Source organism: Colius striatus, chromosome 22, assembly GCF_028858725.1.
Source record: "Colius striatus isolate bColStr4 chromosome 22, bColStr4.1.hap1, whole genome shotgun sequence".
In the NCBI taxonomy this organism is placed as follows: domain Eukaryota; kingdom Metazoa; phylum Chordata; class Aves; order Coliiformes; family Coliidae; genus Colius; species Colius striatus.
In genome coordinates this window covers 7,452,910-7,477,893 of record NC_084780.1, presented here as the reverse complement: position 1 = coordinate 7,477,893, position 24,984 = coordinate 7,452,910, and the positions used below count along the sequence as shown (strand labels likewise).

Sequence of the window (24,984 nt, the reverse complement as noted above, 5' to 3'; positions counted from 1 at the left end):
ATGAATACACAGCCTTCACAGCCAGCCAGTTCTCAAGAGGAGCTTCACAGGGTAGTGCAGGGATGTTCTCAGCAAGGCCATGCTACAGGCTGGAGTCTGAAAATAAGAGATAGAGAGAAGCAGCTCAGTATTGTAATGAGGGAGGTAGGATGGAAGGAGACTTCAAGTGTTACAGGGCCAAAAAGATCCATGGCAAAAGGATTACAAGGATTTAACTGACACATTTCTCTACTCACACAACCCCACCAAGGTATTCCAAGTGGCAACAAAAGGTGCAAAACATGACTCCAAGTAAAGGATGTTTCTTAGTCAACTGAGTACAATTGCCACTGACATTTATCCATGAGTGTAAACACCATGTGTCAACTACACTGACTCTGTTCACATCACAATCCCCAATGATCCTATTTAACTTAGACCACTTAGTCCCTCTCTTTCCTCCCTCCTCATTGCCTTTGGCCACCTAACACCAACCCTCTCCTCACTGCTTCACCTAACCTCACACCTTCACCTAACCTCACACCTTCACCCAACCTCACACCTTCACCCAACCTCACACCTTCACCCAACCTCACACCTTCACCCAACCTCACACCTTCACCCAACCTCACACCTTCACCCAACCTCACACCTTCACCTAACCTCACACCTTCTACTTTGCAGCTCTTGCAATGTACAGAAATGTAGCCTAGATACTACCTTATCAAATAAAATGAGGCATTTCTTTCTAAGAGATTTGCACAGGGTCAGCCAAACCCTCTGGCTCATACACAAATCAAGGGTTCTTCCCACATCTGCCTTTTCATTTCTCTTTGTTTCACACTTGATCACTAGTAGGATGGTTAAAAATTCATTAAGGCTGTCCAAGTATGCACTGCCTTGTAGGAGATTGCTCTTGTCAGTAGCTAAAGCTGTGTGGATGCCACTTGTGAGGCAGCTAGAGAGCAATGCCACGTCTCAACATCACACAAAGGAGGAAGAGAAGCCTCAGAGGTTGTCACCTTTAATAGTGAGGAAGGCTTTGCTGAAGGCACGGCCCAGTTCATTGGTGGCTTCTATCATATATTCCCCTTCATCCTGTTTGGAGACACCCAAGACCACCAGGGAGCAGACACCAAAGTCATTAGTGCAGAAGTAGGTTGGATCATTGGAGAGGTCTCTGCTGTCCTTGTACCAGGTGACCTTGGGCCGGGGGTGGCCTCCCACTGCACAGCTCATGTGGCACTCGCTCCCCGTCGGCACCACGTGAGGCTTCAGCGGGACGAGGATCCTCGGGGGCTGGTTGGGATTGATTCCCCTGTATTTCTGTGGCCTGACTTGAAATTCAGCTGTAAAAAAAACCCCACAACAACCAACACAGCAACATACAAAGACACAGTGAGACACTGCTCCAAGGCAGCCTAGATCAGGTCACACAGGAACGTGTCCAGGTGGGGCTTGAAGCCCTCCAAGGAAGGAGCCTCCACACCCTCCCTGGGCAGCCTGGGCCAGGGCTCCCTCACTCCAACACTCAAACAGTTTGTTCTTACATTTAAATGGAACTGTTTGTGTTCCAGCTTCATCCCATCACCCCCTGTCCTGTTGCTAGAAAAGAGGGATGTCCCAATCTCCTGACCCCCACCACTGAGATATTTGTAAATGTTAATAAGATCCCCCCTCAGTCTCCTCTTCCCCAGACTAAACAGCCCCAGTTCCTGCAGTCTTTCCTCATATGAAAGATGCTCCAGTCCCCTGATCATCTTGGTGGCCCTGCACTGGCCTCTCTCCAGCAGTTCCCCATCCCTTTTGAACTGAGGAGCCCAGAACTGGACACAGGACTCCAGATGAGGCCTCCCCAGGGCAGGGTAGAGGAGGAAAAGAACCTCCCTTGACCTGCTGCCCACACTCTTCTTGATGCATCCCATCTATATAATGGTCAGAAAGAAGGGATCCATCTCCACAATGCCCATGCAGAGAGGCCAAGCCTTCCCTGCCAGTGTGGCACCTCCTTAGGTATCTCTAAGCATTCTTGTGCTGGGCAACTAAACCTTCAGAGAAGGAGAGTTAGAAACCATCAAAAACCCAAAGCATGACAGCACATAGGTGATTATCTGTAAAAACTGGCTTACCCTTTTGTTTTTTGATCCTCCAAGGCTGCTCAGTTTCAGATGGATCACTGACTCCCAGGTTGTTCCTTGCCACAACCCTGAAGTGATACTCCCGGCCTGGGATCAGCTTGGTGAACGTGAACTTGTTGGTGTAGATCAGGTCACCCACCACACGCCACGAGCCCTTCTGGGATTCACATTTCAGGACTGTGTAGTAGAGATTGTGCTCCCATTTCTCAGATGGGGATGGCTCCCAGGTTACTGTCACTGTATTTGGCACATTCTCTTCCAAGTGGATGGCTCCAGGTGGCTGGGGGATATCTGCCACACGAAGGCAAATGTGAATGGCACAGTGCAGGACCCTAAAAGCTCTGAGGCTGTGTCTGGGGGCTGAGTAAACATCCTGGTCACTAGAAGGGACATAATTTATAGAATCATACAATGGTTTGGAATGGAAGGGACCTTAAAGATCATCTAGTTCCAACCTTTGTGTCATGGACAGCTTCCACTAGCCCGAGCTGCTCAAAGCCCCATCCAACCTGCCTTTGGACTCTTCTGAGGAGGCAGCAAAGACAGAGGGAGGAAAGAAGCAATATTGAAGCTAGTCTGAAGAGAGCTTGATTCCCATGAGATGCTGAATGAGGCTAGCTCCTGGGGCCTGGCCTACCAGCCTGGCAGAGCTGAGCTGACTAAAGAGATGGCTATTTTCTGTCCCTTCTCCAAGTCACACAACCTCATTTGCTGTTAACTGCACTGCTGCATTCCACCTGCATTCCTGGGCTTCTCTCCCTTCTCACAGGGAGACAAGAGGTGAAAAAATTTAGCTGGACCAACCCTCAAGGAGATAGCACATACAGTTGCTGTAGTGATGACTAAATGTCCTAAAGCCTGCTGCTGACTAACTTGAGACAGTTACAAAGTGCATGAACTGCTCTCCAGTGGCTTGCACTGTCCATCTGTGTGTGCTGCCACTCTGGAAGCTGGGTGTAATTTTAATCCACAGGTTGCTCTGTCCTGCAGACACAGCCAAGTGATATCACTGATATCAGTTACTGAACTGCATGGAAAATTGCCCTCTGGTTCTCTCCCTGTGCCTGCATGGCTGCACTGCATCACAGCTCACAGCAATGCTGCTCCTTGCCTCCTGCCTATCTGCAGTGAATCTGTGTAAACGTATGAGAGTGAGTTACCTGTAATTTGAACCTGGAAACTGAATGTTTGTCTTTTCCCTGAAGCATTCTGGAGAGACACAGTGTAGGTGCCACTGTCAGGGAACTCAGCTGCTCCAACCAGCAGCTGTGTGGTACCATCTTTGGTGCTGACTGCAGCCCGGTTTGTGAGGGGAAGCCCATCCTTTAACCAAGTCACCACTGGCTCTGGATAACCCTGGAAAGAACAACACGAGTTGGAGCCCATTTGTGTTGCCTCTTAACAACTTTAGTTTCATTCTCTTGTCCCAAACTTAGACCTACATGGCACAGTAAGGGAATGATTAGAAATATGGATCTATGAGCCCTGCTCTCAAGTCTTTGTAACTTTCCTCTCTGTGTCTTTTAAGAGTGTTGTTGTAGCAAGGTGTTGAGGTTCACTGTATCAAACAAGGTGTGCTAGGTCAACAGATGACAGCAGTAAATATTTGCTCCTGTTACAGACACCTGCTGGTTTTGGAAAGAGAAAAAACATCCTTAAAGTCTCTATTTCCATTGTGCCATCTTTGGTCTCTGTTCTCCAAGAGATTAAGCCAGGACAATGGACATACTTTGCCCATTCTTTTTGATATCCCAAGACTCCACCTGTGTTGTCCCAAGCTTACCTCAAAGCAGACAGGATTTCTGTCAGTGTATATGGTTTAAGTCCTGCTGCTTCAGAAGACAAACACAGTCAAGATGATGTTGCTAGAAATGCTGCTCTAAGGCCTTCCAAAGTGACTGGTTTTTGAGCTCAGTGACAGATGGTGACAGTGTTGCTGTGGTTGGATGGACAGCATCAAAAGGCATAAAAGACATCTGAACACTCACCTCAAATGGAACATTCACTCTGATGGCATTTCCTGCTTTTATCACCAGGAGGTTTTTCACTGTGTCATCTATGAGTAACCTGGGAGAAACTGGGAAAGACAGCAAAGAGAACAAAAAGTTGTCCATCCTTAGTCACATACATGTGTTCAACACCCTTAATGCCTCTCCCACAGCTAGGCTGCAGGTAAACTCAAAGTGGGACTATGGAAAAGAAAAGCTCCCTGATTCACCTTTCCAATTTAATCCCTATTTATTTATGACTAAACTTGGGGAAACAAGGTCAAAAATACATTCACAACAAGGTCTGTAAACATGTGGTGTCTCAATCACAGAGAAATGGGCCCTTTCACACACCTGACCCCACCGTGTGGGTGACCTTCTGTGTAAAATGACATCTGTGTGAAGGACCCTTATGGAATACACACACAGCACAGAGCAGGCTCAGGAAACCAGCCAGAGGTTAAAAAGCAGCTCATCACAGTGACCTGCAGACCTTGCCTGCATCCTGCTACCTGCAGAATGACCTTGGTCATTGTGAAGCAGCCCACTGTGACTTACCTACAGGGTGAGTGGCTTCCATGCAAGCTTCAAGCTCTGCAGCTTCTCCTGGCCCGCTGTCATTGAGGGCTCTCACACGTAGAAAGTACTTCTCCTTGGCTTGGAGGCCTTTAACTGTGTAAGTGGTGGCCTCTATGGGAAGACTATTGCATTTGGTCCAGTTGGTGTTGTTAGAAGACCGCATCTCCACCTCATAGCCTTTCACATCACTCCCATCTTTTGCTTCAGGTCTCTTCCATGTCAAGGTGACACTGGTGCTGTCACTGCTGCTCACTTTAAGGTCCTGCACTTGACCCAGACGTTCTGGAGAAAGGAATTTCATTTAAGCTCTGTTTCCAGGGTTTCTCTTCCTTCTTTTCAGTCACCTCCTGAGGCTCCTCAGCATCCCTGAAGTGCACCCCACTTGCCTCTACCTCATCGCAGTTCTTCAAAGCTGGATCCAGGTGCCTGACCTTGCCATCTGTGCAGTACAAGCTGCAGCACTCCTGAAACGGTCTGCAACCCATCCTGAACCCTTCTGCACGCTGCACATCACTCCCACAGAGGAAGTTCATGGCATTCTGACCCAGATATCTCACAGAAAATCCTTCCACTCCTTCCTCACGCTGATAGCAGATTCTCAGCCATGAGACAGTCCCCAGTTATTTGGTCTTTGTCTTCACATATGTTTTCAAAGCATTCAAAGCCATCACCTCTCCACTAACACCAACAGTCTACATTCAGCTTTACATATCCCCAAGCCAGAAGGATGAGAGGTAATGAACTTACTTGTGGAATCACGTGCAAAGACAGGCTGTGAGGGTTCACTGGCATCTCCTACACCAGCAGCATTGACAGCTGCCACACGGAATTCATACTGTAGACCTTTCTTGAGATTGGTTACTTTCAGCTTCTTCTCTGCAGAAACAAAAGGAGCAATGTTGGCTCATGTGAGCTGTTCCCCAAGCTGAAAAGGGTGAGACAACACTGCTGTACCTTATTCCATGTAGAACTGTGCACTGACTAATTCTCAGGAGCAGTGTATAAACAGTGTCATTGGTTTCCTTGCCCTTCCCTGTCCAAGTGCATGTGTATTTCTGGAACTGTTCACTGTATTCCTCATGGAATAATCTTAAAGTCTTCTATACTAGATAAGAAGTCTGAGCTTGCACCTGGTAGATAACAGCCAAAACAGACAACAGCCATCTGGAGCTCAGACACATCCCTTGGGTTTCCTTATAGTCCTTGCATTTATTAACTCCTGTTTGCCAAGTGCCTAGTGTGAAAACTAAGGGCAGACTAAAGTCTTTCACTGCAGGTGAAATGAAGATTTTAGTTCTAGAGACTGAAGGCATCAGTTTACCTTCAGAGGAGCTGCATCCCAGGATGCAGCAGCAAGCTCCTCTGAACCCTTCTCCAGTCATCTGCTTTCACACAATCTAGAACAGATCACAATCCTCCTCCCAGGCATTCAGCTGTTTATACACCCAAGACCTGTCTTTGCTATGGCACAGCTGTGAAACCTTAGTTGTGAGAAAAATGCAGCTGTGAGAAAACATATACACCAGAGCTGTGGGAGATGAGAAAGCAAAACCTCAGGCAGTGTTAACAGGGCTGTGATGGACACAGTCAGCAGCTCAAGAATTCAAGAGAAGAAACACTGATGTGAAAAGGTGTAAGATCCTAAAGCAGCTCCTGAATACAGCTGAGCTTCTTGCCCTTTTCAAGTCCTGCAGCCTGTGAGAGGATTTAAGGCTCCTACCTGCTATGGGCACACTGTTGACTGGCAGCCAGGTCACGGTGCCCTTCTTACGCTTTTGAACGACGTACCCCACGATCCGGGAGCTGCCACTTCTCTGAGGGGCTTTCCAGCAAATGGTGATGTTGTCTTTGCTGGCACTGACAATCTCAGGGGGATCTGGGGCAGCAGGAGAAGCTAGAAGCAGATGGGCATTTCATTATTAGCAGGTGTACTTTTACTGTAAGATCAGAAAGTGTTCTCTGACCTTTTTTCCTTCCAACTTTCACAAGATATTCGTGTGGGTGTGTTTGGAAAACCTGAGACCTGAAGCTGTGAATCCTGTTCCCCACACAAACAGGATCCAGCATGGATCATCCTGAGGCTTTTTTTCCCATGACTTGCCTGTTGTCATCACAACTCACAACTCTACTGGCAGCCCAGACAGTGAGGCATGCCACCCTCACACAGTAAGGAAGCCAGCTTTACTCTTGCTATTAATGATAGAAATGAGAGACAGAACAGATCTTCTTCACCTTCTACTAAAGCATTTAAGTACAGGGCTTCTCATAATCATAAGGAGAATGTAGAAAGACACAGATTAGAAATAGAACAGAGCTTTGTTTTCTAGTATTACATTCATACTCATGGCAAAACTGTTCCAGCATTTAAACTCATTGAAGGACAAAGGACATTAATTCTTTGGAAACCAGGGAATTAAGTGGTTGTGCTGAAAAATGGTGCACATGCAGACAGCCCTTTTCCTGGGGAGTAAGAAAAGGCCTCCCCTGTTCCCTTTATAAATTTCCTCTGTGATGCATATTGCATTTCCCCCATGGAATGTGCTTTCCAATTCAGAATGGAGCATAGCAGAATGACCACTGTGTCCCCCAGCACCACCAAAGCCTACAGCAAGCTTCTAGTCTTGCTGTGCAGTCTCCACAGATTTATATGGAGAACCACAGCTGTGAAGTCAAGTTTAGGTCTTTAGCAACATCCACAATGAAGTGAGTTTTAATGTCCCAGATGGTTCTTCCTTACCTTTACCCACAGCCTTCACTTCATCTGATTCCAGGGCATCACTACTTCCCTCAGCATTCACAGCTCTCACCCTGAAGTAGTAGATCATGTCTTGTTCCACTTTGTTAGTAGTGAAGGTGGTGCAGCTCCTGGGGGTTTCTCCCAAAGTCACCCAGTCGTTTTTGCCTACCTGCTGCCTCTCGACAATGTAGCTTTGCACTGGTTTGCCCCCATTGTCCTTCGGGGGCTTCCACTGGATGCTGATGTCATTTGCAGAGCTTTCTACGATTTTGATGGGTCCTGTAGGTGGCTGGGGCTTGTCTGACAAGAGGAAGACAGAGGGAATATGAGTTGGCTCCAGAGCACGATGCGCTCCTGGGTTTGGAGCAGACACTGTCTCTTGCTCACCAGCTTGGAGACTCAGTTTGACAGACACACACGTAGTTGTGGAATGAGGGCTGGGCACTGGAGTCACCTCTTCAAAACCTCCAGGCCCTCGGTCCATAGGCTAATTGTTCTCATTAGCACTGCATCAATTCAGCTTGCTTATAAGGAGGAAAGACCATTTCCAGCCTCCCAGAAGAGCACAGACATTTATAAACTATTTCAGATTTGCCTGTTGTGCAGAGCCCCATCTCCCACAGCTGCCCAACATTCACAGCTCAGCTGCTGAGGCCATGCACCACTAAACTAGATTTGTGTTACCCTCTGCTAAAGGGCAAGAACCATGTCAGCAATCCCTGTACCCTCATTTAGTGGAGAGAGCCAGTAGCTCTAAATCAGACTGTCACCAGTGTTAATGGATCTCCTGCCTGAGCTCCACAATGAAAGCCACAGTGGATGTCACGGGGCTCTTACCTAATACCACAAGCTTTAAGTTGATCTCCAAGACCCCACTGTCATTCTTCAGCCTGACTTTGTAATCCCCACAGTCCTTTCTCTCACTGCTGGGGATGGACAGCATGGTGAAGGTGTCTGTCTTGTCAACACGGATTCTCGTGTCATCCGCCAGCTCCATCCTGTCCTTCAGCCACGTTGCTCTGACTGGCAGCCGGCCCTCGAAAGGGATCTTGATCTGGACCTTCTGTCCTGCCTTGGCCACAGTAGGAACACTTGTTAAGTTTTTGAGGAGAACTTGGTCGACCCGTGGAGGATCTGAGCAGGGGATAGAAGGTCATTAGAAACTGCAGTTCAAAAGAGGATAAGGCTCACCTTGGAGGGACAGGCATCCCTCCTGATGCTGCTGGTAATGCTTCTAGCTCACAGTGTCTGGACCTTCAGCTGAGCTGCATGCTCAGTGCTTCACAGACATTCATGTACTTTGTTACAGGATAATTATCACAAAGTTTTCTGGGTATCATACTGTCCTTTTCACTGCAGCAAATTTCTCACAGGCAATGCACCAAACACAAGAAGGAAGAATCTGGTCTGACAAAGTGTTATGTGCAGCCCATATTAACAGGAGCTATTCAGGAAGGCTCCCTAGTTAAATATTGAAATACAAAATGCATCATCCTGTACAAAAACTCTCCCCTATCTATACAGTAATTCTTTATTACAAAGTGGTCTCAACAATCACCCACAGGTGTCTGAGAAAACACTTTACATCCAAGCACATCAAGGCTACCACAGCTGCATTGGTACTTTGAATAGACTCACCTTCAACAAAAATTGTAGCTTCAGTTTTTATATCTCCACCTTGGAACCTGTATTTCCCAGCATGAATATCTTCCAGTTTGTTAATGATTAGTTTGTGGACTAGACCTTGCTTTTCAAAAACGACTCCATCCATGCTTGTTAACTACAAGGGAAAGCACAGAGACCCATTCTTAAAGAAAGGGGGGGCACAAAGGCAATCCCAGCTTCAACTGGACAGACAAAACCGAGATGTAATTGAGAAGACTTCTGAAAGACATGTATGATCCATCACTAGAGCATCTGGAATTATTCATCTGGTAACATTGCACACAAAAGCTACCAACACCCTCCCCACAAAGGCTGGATTCAAAGCCCATCACAACACAGGTTAGTAAAACCTCCAAACTTTTAATGATAAAACATTTGGCCCACGTTTGAGTGCAACAGCTCAGAGCTCCTACACTGGCATCTGGGTCCCACAACTCTTCAGTGTTGTTTTGGGACATGGAGTATGACACCTATTTGACATTTGAAAGAGCACTCTCCCTGCTGTGCCAGCCTGAAGGATCCTTTGAAGGTTTTTCCCTTGCTTTTTGCAGATTCCTCTCATTCCCCAAGGAAAAGTATTGCATTGCAACAAAGAAATCCACACCATCTCCAGCCATGCCAAAGAATGGAGAGCAGAAAGCCTCCTGTTGTCAGCAAGAATGGAAATATCCTGCAGCAGGAAGCAGGAGAAACCTTGCTGGGTTCCTATCCAGAATCTGATTATCAACAGCAGGCTCCTGCAGAATCCTCCCAGGGTCATACTCAGACCACAGAGGGAAGGACATGCTGACATGACACTTAAGAGGTAGAGCCAGAGAAAAGAGGATTGCTAACTGAAGGAAACAGCAGCTAGAGGTCTCTTACCTTTAATCCATCTTTAAACCAGGTTCCTGTCACATCGTCTTTACTGAGAGCGCAGGACAGCTCAACTGGGTCCCCTTTCAGGGCTCTGACATTCAGTAATTGTTTGTTGACATGACAGCGTGGTGCTGGACATTGAGAAACAGGGAGAAAAGAAAGTGTTGAGAAGATGCTGACTGTGTGTTACGCTGACAGAGCAGTGGGTGCATGAAAATGCAGTTTGACCTCAACAAGCGTAAGGTCAGAAGGCAAATCAGTGGTATGATCAGGAATGGATCCTGGCAGAGCCACATTTATACCTACAGCTACAATTATCTAAACTGTGAGATTCAATTTCTCTCCAGGATTAGGAATGTGAGCATCAAAAGGCAACCCACTGGTCAGCAGTTAACACTCACCTCTCAGATCATCCAGGCAGTAGTTCCGTCTCCTGCCCACGCTGTCTGTGCTCTTCAGGAAATCGTTTGCTCTGATATCAAGGTCAGGTTCCTGTTTTCTCTGGCTTATTAAAGAAGGTCCACCAAAAAGATCTGACATCTGACCATAACCCAATGAACCTGGACCAAAACCACCTGAAATCCTCCCACCAACGGATCTGTTATGGGATTTACTCCCTGTCCCTCCAAAGCTGGAATTTTTGCCATAGAGGGAGCCCAACTGACCTAAATCTCTGCCCTGGCTCCTGGCACCTCCATCTGAAAGTGAACCTCTGCCAGCAGAGGAACCTTTGTCCCCTGATCCACTGAAATCACTGGCAGTGTCCTTCCCAGGCTCAGCTCCCGTGGATTTGCCACGATGTGCATCCAGCCCATATTCAGCACCTGCCACACCATCCTTAGCACCCACTGAACGCAGCTCCCTTTCATCCCCCAGCCTGCCAACACCACCCACACCAGCCCTGGCTCCAGCTGACCCACTGTCCTTACCATGTCCTGACTCAACACCCCGAGCTGCAGAGCCACTGACAGCACCTCCTGAGGACAAGCCTCTGGCTCCACCTACAGAACCTCGATCTCTGCTCAGCCCACCCTCCCTGCCATAGCGAGATCCCACTCCTTCTTCACCTCCCAAGGGAAAATGAGCACCTCCTGCCACAGCTCCAGCTGGGAGACCATCCCTTCCATATGGTGACCCTACTCCCCCTGCACCAGCTCCACCAGCACCACCAATACCTGCTCCAGCTGGGAGACCATCCTTTCCATAGACAGACCCAACTCCCCCTGCACCTGCACCAGCTCCAGCTCCACCAGCTCCAGCTGGGAGCCCATCCTTTCCATAGACAGACCCAACTCCCCCTGCACCTGCACCAGCTCCAGCTCCACCAGCTCCAGCTGGGAAACCATCCCTTCCATAGACAGACCCAACTCCCCCTGCACCTGCACCAGCTCCAGCTCCACCAGCTCCAGCTGGGAGCCCATCCTTTCCATAGACAGACCCAACTCCCCCTGCACCAGCTCCAGCTCCACCAGCTCCAGCTGGGAGCCCATCCTTTCCATAGACAGACCCAACTCCCCCTGCACCAGCTCCAGCTCCACCAGCTCCAGCTGGGAGCCCATCCTTTCCATAGACAGACCCAACTCCCCCTGCACCTGCACCAGCTCCAGCTCCACCAGCTCCAGCTGGGAGCCCATCCTTTCCATAGACAGACCCAACTCCCCCTGCACCTGCACCAGCTCCAGCTCCACCAGCTCCAGCTGGGAAACCATCCCTTCCATAGACAGACCCAACTCCCCCTGCACCTGCACCAGCTCCAGCTCCACCAGCTCCAGCTGGGAGCCCATCCTTTCCATAGACAGACCCAACTCCCCCTGCACCTGCACCAGCTCCAGCTCCACCAGCTCCAGCTGGGAGACCATCCTTGCCATAGACAGACCCAACTCCCCCTGCACCTGCACCAGCTCCAGCTCCACCAGCTCCAGCTGGGAGACCATCCTTGCCATAGACAGACCCAACTCCCCCTGCACCAGCTCCAGCTCCACCAGCTCCAGCTGGGAGCCCATCCTTTCCATAGACAGACCCAACTCCCCCTGCACCTGCACCAGCTCCAGCTCCACCAGCTCCAGCTGGGAGCCCATCCTTTCCATAGACAGACCCAACTCCCCCTGCACCAGCTCCACCAGCTCCAGCTCCACCAGCTCCAGCTGGGAGACCATCCTTTCCATAGACAGACCCAACTCCCCCTGCACCAGCTCCACCAGCACCACCAATACCTGCTCCAGCTGGGAGACCATCCTTTCCATATGATGACCCAACTCCCCCTGCACCAGCTACACCAGCACCACCAGTTCCAGCTGGGAGACCATCCTTTCCATACAGACCTCCAACTCCCCCTGCACCAGCACCACCAGTTCCAGCTGGGAGACCATCCTTTCCATAGAGACCTCCAACTCCCCCTGCACCAGCTACATCATCTGGGAGACCATCCTTTCCATATGGAGATCCAACTCCCCCTGCACCAGCTACACCAGCACCACCAGCTCCAGCTGGGAGACCATCCTTTCCATAGAGAGCCCCAACTCCCCCTGCACCTGCACCAGCTCCAGCAGCGAGACCATCCTTCCCATATGGAGACCCAACTCCCCCTGCCCCAGCTACACCAGCACCACCAATACCTGCTCCAGCTGGGAGACCATCCTTTCCATATGGAGACCCTAATCCCCCTGCACCTGCACCAGCTACACCAGCTCCAGCTGGGAGACCATCCTTTCCATAAAGACCCCCAACTCCCCCTGCACCAGCTACACCAGCACCACCAATACCAGGTCCAGCTGGGAGACCATCCTTTCCATACAGAGACCCAAGTCCCCCTGCACCAGCCCTAGCAGCACCACCAGTGCCAGCTCCAGTTGGGAGACCATCCTTTCCATATGGAGACCCTAATCCCCCTGCACCAGCTACACCAGCACCACCAATACCAGCTCCAGCTGGGAGACCATCCTTTCCATATGGAGACCCAAGTCCCCCTGCACCAGCTCCAATTGCACCAGCTCCAGTTCCACCAGCTCCAGTTGGGAGACCATCCTTTCCATAGGGACCCCAAAATCCCCCTGCCCCAGCTCCACCAGCACCACCAACACCAGCTGGGAGCCCATCCTTTCCATAGAGACCCCCAACTCCCCCTGCACCAGCTCCAGTAGCACCACCAATGCCAGCTCCAGTTGGGAGACCATCCTTTCCATAGGGAACCCCAACTCCCCCTGCACCAGCTACACCAGCACCACCAACACCAGCTGGGAGCCCATCCTTTCCATAGAGAGACCCAACTCCCCCTGCACCAGCTACACCAGCACCACCAATGCCAGTTCCAGTTGGGAGACCATCCTTTCCGTATGGAGACCCTAATCCCCCTGCATCAGCTCCACCAGCTCCAGCTGGGAGACCATCCCTTCCATAAGGAGATCCAAATGCCCCTGCACCAGCTACCCCACCAATACCAGCTCCAGCTGGGAGCCCATCCTTTCCATATGGAGACCCAACTCCCCCTGCACCAGCTCCACCAGCACCACCAAAACCTGCTCCAGCTGGGAGACCATCCTTTCCATATGGAGACCCTAATCCCCCTGCACCAGCTACACCAGCACCACCAGCTCCAACTGGGAGACCATCCTTTCCATAGAGACCCCCAACTCCCCCTGCACCAGCTCCACCAGCACCACCAAAACCTGCTCCAGCTGGGAGACCATCCTTTCCATATGGAGACCCAACTCCCCCTGCACCAGCTACACCAGCACCACCAGCTCCAACTGGGAGACCATCCTTTCCATAGAGACCCCCAACTCCCCCTGCACCAGCTACACCAGCACCATCAATACCAGCTCCAGCTGGGAGACCATCCTTTCCATATGGTGACCCAACACCCCCTGCACCTGCACCAGCTCCAGCTCCACCAGCTCCAGCTGGGAGACCATCCTTTCCATAGAGAGATCCAAATCCCCCTGCTCCAGCTGGCAGACCATCCTTTCCATATGGAGACCCAAGTCCCCCTGCACCAGCTCCAGCAGCTCCACCAGCTCCAGTTGGGAGCCCATCCTTTCCATAGAGACCCCCAACTCCCCCTGCCCCAGCTACACCAGCACCACCAACACCAGCTGGGAGCCCATCCTTTCCATAGAGACCCCCAACTCCCCCTGCACCAGCTCCAGTAGCACCACCAATGCCAGCTCCAGTTGGGAGACCATCCTTTCCATATAGAGACCCAACTCCCCCTGCACCAGCACCACCAACACCTGCTCTCACTGGCCACCCATCTGGACCATGCAAAGCCTCCATTTGCCCTACAGAACTGCCATCTGCACCAGTTATAGCACCATCTCCAGCTTTAAGACCATCTGGGCCATACAGCAAGCCAGACCTTCCTGCCTGACCTAAATGACCACTAGCATGAAGTGCCAGGCCATCCTTGCCATAGGGGAAGTTTCCCCCTCCTGCAGTCTCTGTACCTGCACCATTCTTGCTAGCTCCAGACCCCGGTGTAGTACCACTCAATAGTTGACCCTTACCACCTCCCACTCTGGTTGAATCAGGATGGAGTCCATCTAACACAGAACTTCCATCAGTAGTACCTGATCTCCCAACACCTCCAAAGCCAGCTCTGTAGCTGGCATCACCTAAATTACCACCTTTGTCACGCTGAGAGTGCACAACATCACCCATGTCAGTATCACCAGCTTCCAGCATACCATCACCTCTGCCTTCCACAGAATACCATTCACCTCCTCCTCCCAATTCATCACCAGAAGCTGCCCTGCCTGTCATAGAGCCATGGAAAGGCCTTAATCCACCTTTGCCTCCCAAGCCTTTTATTCCCAGGCCACTGCCATCATTTGTCATTGAGTCTTCATCTAGCCCTGCTCCAGAGAACTGCCCAAACTCCATTCTTTCATTTCTATGTGCTCCACGTAGCCCATCTTTTCCCAGTCTAAGGCTTCCATCAACATCAATGGAGTGGCCTTGGCTGCCACCTTGACCATTCCTGCTCCAGCCATCTTTTTCCATGCCAGTGTCCATAAGATGTTCTTCATCACCATCATATTCTCTGCGTCGGAGCTTCTTAGCCCTGTCATTATCTGCCACTGTCTCTTTCAGCCACTCAGACTTCTCTCTTTCACCTCCTTCACCCTGTCTCTTCTTTCCTTTAGCATCTGTATTGGGGATGCAATTTACAGGAAAAGGGGGGGGAGGAAAAAGAACAGACAATCAGTAGGTCATGTGGGGCAGCAACAGCCCAAGCACACGTGTCAGCATTTGTTATCATCCCATTCCAGGACACACAAATGTAATCTGTTCAAATGGATGGCAGCTCAGCTGAGATCCTGATGGTTTTCCAGACTCACACTCAGATGCAACTTTACATTTCTTAGTTAAAATGACATCTTCAGTGGGAACATGCTGATAAAAAACCCAAACAACATCAGAAACCCAAGGCAAAGCTCCAGCACAACAGGTCGAATGTAACACTGGCTTAGATGGTATCTGGGGCTTTCTGCCTTCTCCCTCCAGCCCTGCAAGAGATCTGCAATATCCTATGCACAGAGAGGCCACCAGTTCCCACCCTTGAATGAGGATCTCACTGCACATTTGGCATCCTGGCATTTGAGAGATGGCTGACCTGGAGACTAAAGATTCCAGTTCTGTGAATAGCTTTGTGTTAATACAAAATTCAGGTTCTTTTCAGAGCAAGTCACTCAGGGTTTCATTCTCCAGGCTAGACACCATTTCTGTACAGCATCAACAGCTCAATGAACTCAGTGGGCAATCCCTGTACATCATACTCAGCCTGCACTGTTTCTGAAAGGTCATCAACAAAGCCTTTATGAAAGCAACTGCCTTTTGCTGTGGCAGGAGCTCAAAGAAACCAAAGCAAATACCTCTCAGAAGCAAAACAACAAGCCAGCTAACCATTAGTGTGCTGAAAGGACTGTTTCCAATCTTCCTTTGGGCTTCCTTTGGTCAAGGGACCAAGGGCAATGGGATAAGGTTGAACAAGGTCAAGGGCTGTGTCCTGCCCTGGAGCCACCCCAAGCCCAGGCACTGCTCCAGGCTGGGGCAGAGGGGCTGGGAAGGGCCTGGGGGGGTCGGTGCCAGCGGCTGAACAGGAGCCAGCAGCGTGCCCAGGGGGGCAAGAAGCCAAGGGCATCCTGGATGGGATCAGCACTGGGGTGGCAGCAGGAGCAATCAGGCAGTGAGATGAACACTGTTTTGTTAGCACACCTCAAGGCAGCAGCATGGAACAGGACAGTGTCACTTACACTCCACCACAAGCCAGGCGTTTGAGGAGAGAAGCCCAGTGTCCAGCGTGTACATGCCGTTGTCAGAGGGTCCCACGTGCTTGACAATCAGCTGGTGGGTCAGGCCATCAGGAGTTACAGAGATCTGGTGCTTCTCACTCTGCTGCAGAGGGTGGGTTTTGTGCAGCCACACAGCTTCGTGGCAGGGGGTGCGTAGGATGCACTCAAAGACGGCATCTTCTTCCTCAGGACAACGCACGTCACCGAGCGGCTGCTGAAACCTCACAGGGATGGCTGCAAGGCAAATGGCAAATGCTACAGCAAGGAAACTGAGCTATTTCTGTCTGCCAAGAAAAAACTCGCTGCAGCTGAAGGAAGAAAGAAAGGCAGGAACTTGACATGTCTCTGAGCATTGGTTTAAGCAGAAAAAGGGAAAACTAAGATGTGCTCCCTCTGCACAAAGGACAGAAAAGCAGAAACGGCACATTTTTGTCTCATTATCTTCTGAGGCATCCACACCACACAGCACTGTGATGCACTGGCAATTTCTAGTCATTGAAGTATTTCAGCAGCTTGATACTTGTATGAAGTTGGAGGAATTAGATCACTGTCACCCTGAAGTCAGAGCCAAACTGACACTGGAACCTAGTTCCTTTTGACTACAGATGCAACACCCGTACCACAATCAGCCTCCTGTGTCACACGAGGAGCCCTTATGTGACAACACAAAACCAGTCTTCTGTAGTTATCATGTTTTACTGCTGAGCTTTGCATAATGCTCCTAGATAAAATCTTCCAGCACCAAATGGTTCCTTGTTACAGTTGCAAATGCCGTGGATCTAAATTCCTTACCTTCAGGATCTAGTGCAGTTGAGAAGACAGGTACATCCTCCACTCTGACTTGGTACAAACCTGCATCTTCTGGCTGCACATCATTGACAATGAAATGATACTTTTTTCCTATTTGCTTCAGGCAGTGCTTTCTGTATTCATCCCCTGTCCCATACCTGAGCCTCTCACCATCCTAGGAAGAGAACAAATGTAACCTGAAAAGGCAACACACAAGTGCAAGGCACTTCAAACCAAATGAGCCCAAACTTGTGAATCACAGTGGAATAACACGCTCTAGAAAGGGAATAAAAGTCAGTCTGGTTTGCTTACATGACACTGACAGATTTCTTCCTCTTGCTGGAAGAGCTCTTGAAGTCAAAAGGATGTCAGTGACTGATTGTTTCCCCTGTACTTGCATCTACAAATCCCAAGTGATATTCACCACCAAGGACCTGAACCCCCACACCACCACTCATCCCTAACCAGATTCTGCAAGGGACAGACAGCTTCAAGAAGCTTCTTCCCTCTCAGCCACTGCCAGCTGATCAAGCATTCCATGTAAAAGGCTTCAGTGGCTGCTAGGAGCAGCCAGCTCATCTCATGCCCTCACCTTAAGCAGATAAACTTTGCTGTTAGGATTTTTCAGGTCCATCTCCAGACTGAATGTAGCATGTCCCTCCTTGTTGACTTTGATGTGTGTCAAGTTTTTGAGACTGTGGATTAACTGCAAAGAAAGAGAACAAGAACCTGGTTAATGACAAGGCTGCCACGACAAAAGTCCTTAAGCTGTTGAATTAACATGAAATCTACTTTTGGTCCACACAGAAAAGAGCCATCTCTAACTTTGTGTGTGTACAAGAAGCATCTGTAAGTTTCCACAGCTTCTGTAGGGAAATACAAGCTGCCTGTTGATTATTCACATACTAATGCAGCCACTGTCTGTACAAGTTTCTACATGGCCCTGCATGGAAATGCCACTTTTGACTCTCACATATGTAACTCTTCAGTTTGGGGTCCAAATTCTCATCAGAGGCAACTGAATTCAGATTCTAGCCATGTGGTTTAATAAAAGTGTTACCCCACGGTCAGTATCTCCCAAAACAAACTAGCTGAGCCTCAAACCAGCCAACAGCGTTTCCATCTGCACGAGAACAGGAGTGGGGCTTGTTGGAAACACTGTCAAAAGTCATTCTCTGTCATACAATAAAACTTACACCTACAAAGCAATTTAGGAAGGTCTGGCCTGTTGTCAGAAGCTACTGAGGACTCTGTAGTCTGTTCAAATCCAGTCCTTTCAGTGGTTTCAGTTTGTTTTACCTGTTCCTGTTCAGTCTCTGTGTCCTTCCTCATCTCCTGCAGCCTTCTCAGCATCCCACGGAAGTCCACAATCCCATATTTCATACAGATCTTCTCATAGTCCCTCTTGTCTGCATGCAGCAGCAGCTGCCACACTGCTTCTTTGTCCAAGGGTTTTGGTTTTTGAACTGGGGCCCTTAGAACCAGGAGGGGGAAAAAAGAAAGACATCTAGACACTTTGACAGACAACAAGGTGTCTTCCTATACTCAATCCTCTTTCACATCTCCATCATTTCTGGAGTTCACTTGGCCCTGTGGATGTAGACAAGGAAGAATGGGACTATTCCAGGGAAGGTTTTCTGCATCTATGCTCCAAATTAAATGCTGCCAGGGAACACTCTTGCCTTGGGCCATACAGGACAAGTCTGCAATGCAGTTGCCCACGCTGTTATATTATCAGAGTCACTGGCACAGTTTTGCCCAGGCCAACTTGCACTCTCCCAGATGATTTCTCAGCAGAGTTCAGGATCTTGCACCAGCCAGAGATCATTCCCAATCTCTGGAGGTTCCCACCTGGGAAGGGATTTCTGCAATGTGAACATGGCAGTTGGCCTGAGAGCCAGGGCTCAGTCCCTGCTTAGTCAGAAAGCTTGTTACACGAGGGCATCACTTGGCCAGAAAGCTCCTTGTGAACTAAAAACAGGAGAGAAGAGAAACAGATCTCTTAAGTCAAAAACTCGTGGCACAAAGGAACACACACCTCAGTGAGGTTGGTACCTTGTGTTCATCTCAGCCTCACACACAGTGGCAAACTGTTCTGTTCTGTCTCTCCATATTGGGTCTCACAATAACTTTGGAAATAAGAAGATCCTGAAGAGCTGTGAAGCTGTCCCCTGTCAGCAGCAAACACCCAGCAAGTGCAGCAGTGGCCTTTGCTGCACAGGCTTACCGCTTCCTCAGCAGCTTCCTGAAGTCCTGAAGTTTCTCCTTTAACTCTATTAAAGGCAGAGGAAAAAACCACTCAGATATAGCACACTGTAAAATACATCCTCAGAAAGAAGATAATGCAAAACAGCCACTGACAACAGGGCACTCCACCAGGCTGGTTGCCTCTGGTGAGATTTTTGCTCATGCCCTTTGAGTGCCATTAAAGCTCATCCTTCCTAGAGGGCTTTCCTCTCTTTCTGGCCATCTTCTGTCTTCCAGCCACCTCAACATATTTGATCCAGCTGCATCTCACATCACAGAATCTTTTTCTAATACTAATGATTCCAGAAGAGTGAATCAGAACAGTTCAAAGCCAGGTCTAAGATCATCCCTTTACCCAGAGGTAAAGAACAAGGAGAAAGAGATGGCAGAACACTGGAGATTTATTGAGGCTTCTCTACAAGTTTGGGTAGCAATAACGTGGCAGACAGAGGAGTATCACCTGTGCCACCCCCATATCTTACAGATACCTAACTCTAACTTACCATCAGCAGGACGAACAGGAACGTGTCTTGCTTTCCTCTTAAAGCCAACTGAGAGTTGATAAGAGAGAAAGAAAAGAGGAAAGAGATGCCATAAGATGAACAAGTTCACAGTCAGACTAACACCAGCAAACCAATGAACACTAAAACCTCTGTCTCTGTTACCAAGGCAAGTGGAACTCCTTTCCTTGTCAATCTGACTCTGGTTTCCAGTAATCTCTGTCTATAAATGCCACAGTTCTATTGCAATCAACTCTGTGCTTACTGGACACTCTTACACAGTGGAGGGGACCATTTATGTCCTATGAAGCTTATGGTTTAAGACATGGCAGGAAATGTTAAGCTGTTCTCTTACAGCTGGGGAGCCAAGGTGGAAGGATCATTTGGCCAAATGTAATTAGGCCAGATCATCTTTGTCATTCTAAAACATAGTTCTAAGTTTACTTTCCAGGCACACAGGGGAGATGGATGCTCCCAAGGCAGTCCACCTCCTGCCCAAGTAGATCCCAAGAAGGTATTTAACTCTCAAATGGCTCACTTCTCTCCACTGACTGTAAAGGCAAGCAGGGGACTGGGTCAGGTGGACATCATGGACATCTGAAGCAGGATGGATCCCTCCCAAAAGGATTCAGACAACACTAAATCCAGAGCATCTGATTGTGGTTCAGTGCAGGGACAATACCAATTTCTTCCCCCGTGCCTTAAAACTGACACTGTCATGGAGCTACCAAAGTGAGGGGAGTCGTAGAAGACATCCAGTCCTCAGTGAGGAGAGAAAGAGACCTTTACAGCAAGGATGGGTAGACAACGCTCTGAGCAGCCACTTCCATGGGAGAGCAAAGCCACCTACTTGGGATGATGGCAGGACCTTGGGTGCACTGAAGCTGTCAGTCCTACCTTGTATGACCCTGAGGGCAGCAGAGCACGCAGCTTCCCCGTATTCATTCACAGCAAAGCAACGATACAAGTCGCTGTCATCTACAGTCAGTTTGTTCACCTTGAAAAGAACAAGTAATGGCTCAGAGCAGTGTGGTTCAGCTCACACAGCTTCAGCTTCTCATGAAACAGCTCCTCAGTGACACCTCACATCATCCCTCTGTTCCCAGAATAACTCTCCAAAGCTTTATTGGCTTCTCTGTGTGTTATCTCGGGTCTGGTGACACCTGTATCAGCCCACTGCAGCTCTTTAACCTGCACTGCTCTCAGCTCCATGAGCCCTCCCTGAAATCTTTGGCCTTTACCTGCAGAACGAATTCATTTGTGGCATGATTGAAGAATGTGTTGTACTTGACAGGATCATCCATTCCTCCTTGTACTCGTGTCCATTTCACATCAGGGGTTGGGACACCTTTGACCACAGCTCTGAAAAGTGCATTTTTACCTTTGAAAAGAGGCAAGAAATTAGTTGTTTACGACAGGCTTGAACATGGGGGCTCCAGTTAACTTCTGAGACTGAACTACTAGTCTGTTTCTGTTCTGAGACTCAAACAAAGCCTGTTTCTGATTGATTATACCCTTGTACAACGTTAGCCATCCTGGCTTCACGTTCCTGTGCTTCCCATCTGTCACAGGACACAAGCTCTCAGCTGATACTCAGGACTATCAGCTGATCTATGCATGAATGCATCAGGGCTGTGATAATTAAAGACACCCACTGTGCCTCTGCATAGACATTGGACTCAGTTGACTCAGACACCAACCTGACTGCCCTAACACTGTGTGTAGGAACGAGGAGGAACCTACTGCAAATGAAATCACTTGGTTAGACAAGGTGGTTTTCCACCGCCTTGGCTCATGCCTGAAACTCAGAGGTGGAAGGAAAGAGGGAGAGGAGGGGAGATGTACCACTAGAGGCCACTCTGCTCCTTCATAAAGCCTCCCTGGCTCGTGAAAACCAGCAGATGGGTGTGACACTGAAACCCAGGGTGCTAGGAATGGTTCAGTCTTTTGAGGGAAGAGGAGCTACACAATCTCCTCAGGCTATTCCACTCCTAAATAAAGGCTCTCCAAGTGCACGGAGATTACTGGGAGGCTTCCCGTTGATTTTAGGTCTTGCTGCCTTCTCTGCACTCCATGCAAGATCCATATTGCTTCCTGCAGGAGAAATGCAGCCTAAATGGCATCTGCAGTCAGTACATCTTATTTAAGCAGCAGCTAATTTTAGTGCTGAACACTCAAAAGCTAGTTTCAGCAGGAAAAAAACCCAACTTCCAACATGTTTAATCTTTGGCTGCAGAAGATTTCCTTGGAGAGCTTCCTGCAGGATTCACAGCACTTGCTATGCACAAGAGGAGCCAGATTTTCATCTCATCCACACCAGTGAGAACTCAGGAGACCTCTGTCAGTACTGATGGAATTCTCACCACTACAACAGCGACTTTGGCCACACAACACTTTGTTCTTGTCTAGCCAAATCTCTTCAGAAAGTAGCTTGATTTCATGACAACCTTTGATTCGTGTAGGTGAGCCTCCAGGACTGTGGCTGTGACAGGTTTGTCAAGCATCTATCTCACCTTCCTGCAACGTCAGAGTGACAGGTTTCCGTTCAAAGTCAGGGGTGCTGCATCCTTCTGGAACATCATCCACAAACTGGGTGATGGTAACTCCTGGGACAGAAGATTTCTTGAAGGACTTTGCTAGAAAGGCAAGGAAAAACACATTTATTAAGGTAACATGCTTGTCCTTTAGAAACAACTTCTCAGTCTGCATTGTCTCTTTGTAAAGCAGGAGCTGCTCCTGCTCAGCAGCTCCTGGAGTGTAAAGGATCCATCCAGGCTGTGTGTCCAAAGGCTGGAGCACTCTGTGACTTTGTGCTGATTTCTTGCAAAGTCAAGGGCCCAAGTGGGAAACTCTGCAATCAAGGTCACAATCCAGGGCCACATCAGCTTATAGGCCTAGTGATGATTTAGACAGAGAGTGCTTTGGATCAGCTGTGGTTCCAAAAGACCTTCAAAATCTGCCATGAGAAAGACAGTGCTGTGAAGGGCAGCAGAACCTGACAGGCCAGTCACTGCTGTCTCTGCTTGTGGTGGTGAGAGACAGATACCAAACTGCCCAACGAGAAAAGCCAGTTGGGCTTTTCCTGTGGGGTACCACAGAGTTTTCACAGCTATGTTTGTTCTCTCACCTGCCTGGTGGCTCATCGTGACACCTCGCTCAGCTGCCTGGTCAGCACAGAACACAGGTTCCCCTGTGACAAAGAGAAAGCGTTTCATTATCTTTCAGTTCACAAGGGAAATGACAGACCATGGTACTGCTCACTTTAATAACACAGATTGCCCTTGCTCCCTTGCCACATCCTAGCAGCAAAGCTGAGAAGGGCCTGTCAATCAACACATGATGATATGTCTTTCCAAAACGCGGCGTGATGCAGTTCTGCACCAGCACAAATCAGGCATGAAAACGGCTAGCAGGGCTAAATGGAAAACATACACCTCCAACAGCATCCCTCTGTCACCTCTTCCATTTCCATGTCATCTGGCTTTCCTCCAAAGACCTCCTCCTCTCGTGTTTCAGGCAAATATTACACCACATGGCACTCACGTGGTGAGTTCTGATGGATGGCAAGAGCAGTTGCTGAGAAGAAAGCCACAGAGGTGGATGTCTAAACTGGGGCATGAGAAGCAGAAACCCTTCCTGATCTAAATTAGCTGCTCTAAATTAGCAACAGACCTGGGAGCAGACTAACAAGCCACTGCTTACTTTAGAAGGAAATGGTGAAGTGTGAAGTTGGGATTAAGTGGTTATTGTCGTGGGTCACTGCTGTGACCTTCTGCCCAAGGCGTCTCTTGCCCTGTATTTATAAATTGGGCAACGTGTAATGTCACACATCACTCTCTTGCAAGCAAACCATGAAGCAGATTCCTTGTCATATGAGAGATGCTCAGAAACTAGAGTTACTGAAGCTCTGAAAGAGCAATTAGATTAGATTCCCATGTGGGATTAATGCAGTGGCTCTGTTTACCCTCTGTGCTCCTTCAGTCAACACCACAACATGCAACTTTCAACAGTTTTAAAAGGCAGATGGACTCTGTCAGCACACCTGTGACCTTAATTCTGATCTCTGTATCAGACATTCATCCAGCCTAGTGTTGCCACACTACAGCTGATGAGAGCTCAGGGTAGGAACTCAGTGTCTTCTTGTTCTACCTGTAGCTTTGAGTTGCCATGATTTGTGGGTTACTCACTTTCAGCTAAAGGCTTTGTGACAAAAGCCAACCAAACACTGTATTTCTCTAGAGAGTAACAGGCCCCACATGTGCATCCTCCCAAGGTACAACATGCACCATGTGCACTATGTGCAAGCTGCTGGGTTTACAAGGCCTGAAATATTAGAGGAATTCACTTGGATTAAATATAAGCTGCCTGTGAGTCCTGAAACCCCTGTGAATTCTTGCCTCTGGAGAGAGAGACACAAGCATGTTAATGCCACACATTGATTGCACAGTTAAAATAACAGTGCTGGGATATGCACAAGAGCATCCCTGCAGCGTGAATAATCCAACCACATTGCATTTTCTAGTGCCTTCTGTGTTAAATGAGAAGCAGGAAACAGCAAATCAGCTGGCACAGAGTCAGCCAGACCCTGCCCCGCTCGCCTGGGAAGTTTCTGCTCCCTGGTTTCATGGGTAAGCAGGTGTGTGCTTTGCCTACAGATCAACCCTAGAAAAAAGGCAATCACAGAATTTCAAGAACAGATAGAAGACAGCAAAAAGCCTCCTGGAAACAGGCACAGTGTCCTTCACCCCAGCACTCAGCTTCAAACAGAGCTGTGCACACTAAGGTGCTCAGAGGTTGCAGACAAATGCTTCCAAAAGGCAATCTATCCCTCCCCTGGTGAAATGCTGTTGACCACCCTCCCCAGCACAACAGGGCTAAGACTGGAAGCAGCTCAACACTCAGTCCTCTGAAGAGCACATCACTCTGACCCATCAGCCTTGTTCAGGTAACCAAGCCTTGGCCACTTCTCGCTCCAGGCAGCAGTCTGTCTGCTTTTCAGCTTCAGAGACATCCCCTCTGGAGGCAGTGGCAAAGCTCACACAGCTTTGAATGCAGAGCAGGAGCAAGCCTGTGACTACTGACAATATTTTTAATCTACCAAAGTAAACCAGATAGCCTGAGGGGCTGGGAGGTCTGCCCTTCATCTTGTCTATCCATCAATCTGCCTGGATGAGACACAGCAAGAGCCCATTCCCTTGTGCAGCCTCACTGGAC

At 49.0% G+C, this 24,984-nt stretch overlaps 1 protein-coding gene across 1 annotated transcript; it reads right to left on the bottom strand.

The window, feature by feature from the left end:
• IGFN1 (immunoglobulin like and fibronectin type III domain containing 1) lies at positions 1 to 22,954 on the bottom strand. The gene is made up of 26 exons (XM_062013662.1): positions 22,898 to 22,954; positions 22,284 to 22,406; positions 21,012 to 21,151; positions 20,668 to 20,767; positions 19,774 to 19,821; positions 19,251 to 19,296; positions 18,323 to 18,497; positions 17,616 to 17,729; positions 17,027 to 17,198; positions 16,196 to 16,468; positions 14,123 to 15,088; positions 13,348 to 14,074; positions 12,482 to 13,254; positions 10,346 to 12,238; positions 9,951 to 10,075; positions 9,060 to 9,201; positions 8,259 to 8,555; positions 7,422 to 7,721; positions 6,405 to 6,578; positions 5,432 to 5,560; positions 4,664 to 4,966; positions 4,106 to 4,194; positions 3,278 to 3,473; positions 2,109 to 2,408; positions 1,002 to 1,328; positions 1 to 96 (listed from the first exon to the last, which is right to left on the bottom strand). Exons 1-26 carry the CDS (start codon positions 22,911 to 22,913, stop codon positions 83 to 85), a joined length of 7,962 nt encoding a protein of 2,653 aa, XP_061869646.1. The 5' UTR covers positions 22,914 to 22,954; the 3' UTR covers positions 1 to 82.
• Between the last annotated feature and the right edge of the window lie 2,030 nt (positions 22,955 to 24,984).

Bases quoted from the DNA above. Each gene is read 5' to 3' on its own strand.
- IGFN1 (XM_062013662.1), bottom strand. The intron at 10,076-10,345 runs GTGAGTGTTAAC...CTCAATGTCCAG, and splicing joins CTGCCTGGATGATCTGAGAG to CACCACGCTGTCATGTCAAC. The intron at 1,329-2,108 runs GTAAGCCAGTTT...TTTTTTTTACAG, and splicing joins GAGGATCAAAAAACAAAAGG to CTGAATTTCAAGTCAGGCCA.